General features: G+C 37.9%; 1 protein-coding gene across 1 annotated transcript; it reads left to right on the forward strand.

Moving 5' to 3' along the window:
- Positions 1-1696: 1696 nt before the first annotated feature.
- On the forward strand, positions 1697-6193 carry synprb (synaptoporin b). Its single transcript, XM_062411533.1, has 5 exons — positions 1697-1821; positions 2444-2568; positions 3993-4191; positions 4301-4492; positions 4582-6193. Exons 1-5 carry the CDS (start codon positions 1798-1800, stop codon positions 4954-4956), a joined length of 915 nt encoding a protein of 304 aa, XP_062267517.1. The 5' UTR covers positions 1697-1797; the 3' UTR covers positions 4957-6193.
- Positions 6194-6939: the final 746 nt, after the last annotated feature.

A 6939-nucleotide genomic window follows, 5' to 3' on the forward strand; every position in this document is an offset into this window, starting at 1 on the left:
CACCAGAGACAGCGGCGGGTGTTTTGGAGTGTTCTGTTTAAATCAGTTGTTTTACATTTCTTAGTCTCATTCAAGGACAGAAACTGGAGTATTTCAAAACTGACATTGTGGTGTCTATTATTGGTGTGTTTTGTTCAGCTGGGAACAACCATCTCCTTGTCTTTGAATCGACTGGGGGTGGGGGGGGGGGTTACGTCCTCATCTCCTCTCTGCTGCATCAACCTCTGTCTTTATTTTTATTTATCAGTGTTACGTTCCTCCCTGTCTCTGGATAATTTGACGTATTTCATAGCTAAAGTTCAATTTGCTGTGAATTAAATAATTTATTTCGATATGACCCTAAACTCATCTCTCTGAGGATTAACCTGTAATACTGATTTGTGACCAAAAGAGGTCAGTAGAATCCTTTAGATAGCCTAATCATGGTTAGAGCGTTAGGAAATAAAATCAGTGCTAAGATAGATAGATAGATAGATAGATAGATAGATAGATAGTTAGATAGATAGATAGATAGATAGATAGATAGATAGATAGATAGATAGATAGATAGATAGATAGATAGATAGATAGATTTATCGATAGATAGATAGATAGATAGATAGATAGATAGATAGATAGATAGATAGATAGATAGATAGATAGATAGATAGATAGATAGATTTATCGATCGATAGATAGATAGATAGATAGATGGAATGCTTTATTACAGTTCATCACAACAAGATTCAGTTGTTAATCAATCAGACACTGTATGCTCCTACGCAGATATTGCCTTTTATTGGAAATAGCATGATGTCAGTAACATATTTTCCCTCACAATTTCTGGAGCATTGTGTATGTTTGTTCATCGGGTGTGATATTTTAATACATTTCTGTCATATGTTTGTCTGTTTGTCCAGATGAAGCTGCAGTATCAGTGAGCCACAGTGAAATTACAACAGGTTTCCAAGCAGCCTGAGAATTCATCTCAATCTGCAACATTGTAATGGTAAGAATTCATATGCATTCACCTAAAAGCATGAAGACATTTTTACGCTGAATCATAAGAACATTTTGGAATACATTTGGATCACCATGGAAACACAGCTTTCGATGAGGACTCACTTAGATGTATTATTAAATACATTCAATTAATTACCTGATTCTATTACACACCCACAAAAACATTATATATTCAGAGTGAGGGTAGCCCATTAAGTTAAAGTATTTATTTGGACCAAATAAATGCAGACTTTTCTACATTTTCATCCAACAGCAAAACAAACCAAAGGTAAAAAGAAACTGCCATCAGTAGTTTCCCGTACTTCAGTGATTATGATAACAAGCACCTTTAAAATACTTTATATAAATGCACAAAATCTAAATACTTAAATAGCAGAATATGACATGTGAATCTCAACCTCCGCTGTTTATGGTATTTGGGTCACTTCTGTGCATAATTCAACCCAAAATAATTTGACTCGTTCGTCACATAACCTTTTTTTTAGAAAACTACTCTTAGCATGAATGAACACAAAGAAAATGGATCATATATTCAGTCTAACACAAATATAATGTATGTGAGGTTGAGCATTTTCACTTGAGTTAGATTTTAAGATTTTTTTGTAGTGTTACCAAATAATTGCAGAGCTAGAGAAGATCTCCGACTCCTCCTGGGGGAGTGCGCCTCCTTTCATCACAGCCCTCTGCTCAAAGAGTCGTTTTCTTCTTGTTCCTGTCGCCATCAGTGGCATCTCAGCCCCGTGACTAAAAGCTGTCCACACACTGAAGTTGGACTTGAGCTCAGCACTTTTTTAAATGTGTATGGTTATATTTGCTCCGGTAAGTTTGATTTTCATTATTAATGTCATTATTTGGTTGTTTTGGCTTTAATGGTTCTCCTTCGGTTCCGTTGTAATGACTATTACATTTCCATGAGTAATAATATCAGATGTAATCTCAATGGTGTCTTTGAGGAATTTGATACGTTTATTCTTTTTCAAGTTGCTAATTTGAAAATTACTTCATGAAATGTGTGGTTGATCCTTCAGTGCAGCTTTTAAAATACAACATGTGGCACATGTTTAAAAGTGAAGACAAACCATTCATTCACAGTGATCAGCAGAGAGTAAATGACTCATTCTTTGATGTAATATTCTGCAAGTGAGATATATGTATATATTAAGGTATGTTAAGTATGAGGACAAAAGGATTCGATGAATTCAGAGCTGTGTTTTGAACCTCACTGGGCTGCTGTGGCCTCCCTCCGGTGCACAGTGAGCAGCGCCGTCAGTTCTCTTCCGTCCTTTAAATTATTCAGGGTTTATTTTCAAACCAATTATAAATCTTGATATAATGTCCTGTAATTTACTGGTGTTTTTTAAAACATGCATCAGGCCACTCACAGAACTGATATTGGTGTTTTACTTTCTTCTCTTTTCGGCTAATTTCTTTGTTTTCCCAGATTTTTGCCATCTGTGCTTTTGCAACATGTGGAGGATACCATGGTCATCTCCAGGTTAAAGTGGACTGTGCAGACAGGCGGCCAAGCAACCACAGCATCAACATTGATTTTGGTTATCCTTTCCGGTAAAGTAGACATCATGTTCATCTCTTGTTTCAAATGCTCAAAATGAAGAAACAGCAACTGTGGTAAAAATGATAGTTTACATGCTAATTTGTTACATATTTTTAAGTTGAGCTTTCGTCCCATCAGAAGATTAATGAATACACAGAGAACACATGGTAATCATCCAATATTTTTGCTTTTATATGATAATTTAATTAAAAAAACAACAACTGGTGAGCAGCCTGTATACATGTATTGATGTCCCTCTGTAAAAAGTGATTAGGCAACAAAAAAAAAAACGTTGAAATCTGTACAGTTCAACTCCATCATGTTGTCAGGCTCAGAAAGCTGAGTTAATGAAACCGGCTCAATTGCAGTCTGAATCCTTTTTCTGCTTCATTAGATGAAACTGTTGTCATTTCACCAAAGACTTTGGCTGATCCCAGGTCTCTTGTGATGTTTCAGTATTTCATCAACAACTTACACACAACACTGAAAAATATGCATATTGTTGTTAATTGGAGGTATGGTTATTTAAATGATGTTTAAGTTGGACATTACATGACAAATACACAGAAGAAGCTTGGAAAAAAGAAATGGGTCCATGAGCTGCATCTGTAAAACACAAACAGGCACAAAGAACAATAATTGCTATATTTTACTCGTATTGTTCCAGAAACTTTGAAGAATCATGTAAAAATTCACACATTTGATGTTAATGGCTTCATTGAGACCGGACCAAAACAGATGGTTGTGAACCAGCTGGTGTTGTTGGGAGATCAAACCACCTCCTCCTGCTCCAAACCTCAGAGTGATGGCCAAGTGTTTAATCAACCGTTCAGCTGGTTTCACATGGTAGTTTGAAGGAAACCGCTCTGTCCAGGTGCAAATATGAATCACGCAGTAAATTCACCGTGTTATTAAAGTGTGTTTTGGTTCAGATCCACAGATAAATGACAAAATGAGGGAATGACTGTGAGATGGAACATTTTAACTGGATGCAGATACATATCTGGCAGCTGTACTTTGTAACATTTTCCTGTGATTCAACTACTGCTGCTAAAATAATTAACTGGTCAATAAATGAATGAATAAATCAATTAATAAGATATAATTGAACATTAACAGCTCAGTGTTTTTCCATGTCCATAATAGAGAGGTGTTAAAACATCTGAAATTCATTATTATGATAAATCCTCAACGTCTGCCCGATGAAAGAATGATAAAAAAGGCTAACGTTCACCAAAATAGATTTGACCTTCTCTCGTGGCCACAGTTCCTCTCACAGAAAAGCTCCTGTGTGGGCCACATCAAATTCACAAAGTCTCATTGGAAAGTTATACATTTAATCCAAACTGAATCTGCTCTCGTGTCAGTTTTAAATACAATCTCTCATATTTTTTCTTCTTAGATCCAATGTAAATCTCACCCTTCTGTCCTGCAGATTACAGCAAGTGCATTTCCAAGCTTCGCTGTGCGAGGCGAGAAGGAAGGAGGTTCTGTTCCTGGATGGCGACTTCTCTTCAGCGGCTCAGTTTTTCGTGACGGTGGGCGTCTTTGCGTTCCTCTACTCCCTGCTGGCGACCATCGTCTACGTGTTCTACCAGAACAAGTACCTGAGGAACAACAGAGGCCCTCTTGTGGTCAGTGTGTCTCCTCCTCTCATATCCTAGTTTGAATAAGTTAAAATAAAGAACTGAGTGTGGGATTTTCTCCCTCCATGTCTGTTTTCAATACTTGTGTCCTGAGCAGGATTTCGTCGTCACAGTCATCTTCTCCCTCATGTGGCTGGTGAGCTCCTGTTGTTGGGCCAAAGCTCTGTCTGATATCAAGACGGCCACAAACCCAACGCAGGTGCTTCTGCTCATCTCAGCCTGCAGAGCTCAGGAAAACACATGCACAGTGACCCAGGAGCCCGTTTGGTCACGTCTGCACACATCTGCGGTTGGTATCCATTTCGAACAAATGCAGCAACGAAACACAAACGTGTATAAAACAAGCCATTCACGCTTCTGTCCCATTTCTGCCTCCAGGTTTTCGGTTTCGTTAACGTGGTCCTCTGGGTGGGAAATATTTGGTTTGTCTTCAAAGAGACAGGCTGGTACAAGACCGGTCAGAGATACCCGACCAGGAGTGCATCTGGGAAACGCTCCAGCCAAATGCGACAGCGGCTCTACAGCGAGAGCAGCTTCGACCAGCCGGAGGAGAGACTTGGTCAGTCCCAGTTCTCCAGGCAAGGCAGTTTCAACCAGTCCAAGGGAGATGCTGGTCCGCAGGTCCACAGACAAGCCAGCTTCAGCCAGTCACAAGTAACACTCAGTTTACCACAGACGTATCTGAATAAGCCGGTGATTTATGAGAATAAAGTGGCTTCTCAAGGGCCCAAGATATTTGTCAATGAGATGTGATTTTACTCTTTGGTACTGCTTCACACAGGGAACAGTATTCTTCTCAATCTGATTATCAACGGAACGAAAAATGAAAACACAGACAGTGTGATAAGTAGTATGTTAGTAGTATGTAATATATTTTCCTTTTTTTCTTCTTCTTCTGGATAAATTGATGGAGTTTATGGCTCCTCTTGATCATTGAAGTTGTGTGACAGTGTGAGTGGATCATTACTTTAGGCTCTGAGACTCTTATATGTATTTTTAAAAATGTTAATCACTGTACAAGTCTGTGTGATAAGTTTATGTAATATTTGGTTAGTGTGTGCTGGGTGTTATATCAGTATGGGTTTGCGATCATCAGGCATTATTTGTCAGCCAATAAGGAAATTTATTCCAAGGATAAAAATCATTATAGGTCAGTAGGCCTATATACCAAATATGAAGTAGCGGTCAACATATGTAATATTTAAACTGTCACAATGTTAAATGTCATTTATAATTGAATGACCTCAACTAACTGAATACGTGTTTTCAATAAGATTTAGTTTGACAGACGCAGCAGGAATCTAGATAAACATTTTATCATATTTATATTTAACTACCAACTGAAGCTGTGCCTATTACTGCATTACACGTCTGCATATTTAAAGATTATATTTAAGATATTAAAGTATATTGTAATGCATATTGTTGTCACAGTGCTGTGGTAGTACTTGGTCTACAGGTTGTTTCTTGAATGGCTTTTATTTATCGATAACACATTTCTCTCTTTAACCCCAGATTATCATTAGACCAAAATAAAAGTGATCTATTTGCTGTAACATGATTTTTTGTTTCAAGCCGGGAGATATTGATCTGATTTCACTAGAATTCATCTTTCTTCTCTTTGTCAAAAGATATTCATGAGAAATTAGTACATATCGTGGTCTATCCTCTGTGGTTGTTGGTAAAATGTGTGCAGTGTAAGAACAGGAATCTACCTAATGAATGTGCTGGAGTTTTCTATATAAATATTTGATGTTTGATTGTATCTTTTATTGATTTGTCATTATTGATGGATTTCCTGTTAGAACTGATGTGGCTCTGCAGTGTCTCTGAATGCATTTCCTTTGTAAGATGACAATGGCTGCTGTTCAGGTGCAACTCTAATTGCATTGTTAGTTTGTTTCATCATTTGGATGTGGAAATCGTTCAAAGGCTCTTGTTGCTTATACATAATCTCACTCTGACACCCTCATTGTCACTGTATTGATCATTAAAGCTCTAATTTCCCAAAGCAAAATAGTTTCTACACAATTCATAAAAGAACGAGTGCAGTGACTTGAGGCCGTGTGCGAGCTGTGGACGAGGATGGTGAGTTGAATAATTTAATTTCAGGTATTGAATCAGTTTTGTTTTGTTTTACGCTGCGTTTGTTTTAAGTGTTTCTCTTCCAACTTTTTCAGCGACTCTCTGGTCTTTCAGCAACAGATAGCAAAGCCAGCATATTCACTGTGGAGCTGTTTAAACCATGGCGAGAGCTGTGAGAGTCTCTCCACACATGGGAGAAGAAACAGAGCAGGGGAGACTGAACGTGAGGAAATGCCGGAGGAAAAACAGGCAGGGACTCAGGGAATCTATTATGTAGATACCAGCGCCGACATTAAAGCATGTTTCCCACTGTGTGTCTGCCTTATCTCCACTGCAAAGGGCAGAGGGGTGATCTGTGAGGGTTTCTGTTTCCTCCTGTCTAAAACAGTTAACACAACTCTAACACCTAAAACCTCTCAGCTCTCTGAACTGAAGAGTCTGAAATCTATTCATGTCAATGAGTTGGTGCCATGGATTAATCCGGCTTCACTTTGTTTTTATCTCATAGATAAAGGTCAGTCAGATTAAGGAGTATTGACAGTAAATCCATAATTTTATAATTTGTTAATTAAAGATGTTGATAATTTAGACTTTGAATTAACAGGGATGGCGACTTTAACAAAATATTGCTTAACCTTGGAAACATCTAAC

Source organism: Platichthys flesus, chromosome 2 (genome assembly GCF_949316205.1).
Source record: "Platichthys flesus chromosome 2, fPlaFle2.1, whole genome shotgun sequence".
In the NCBI taxonomy this organism is placed as follows: domain Eukaryota; kingdom Metazoa; phylum Chordata; class Actinopteri; order Pleuronectiformes; family Pleuronectidae; genus Platichthys; species Platichthys flesus.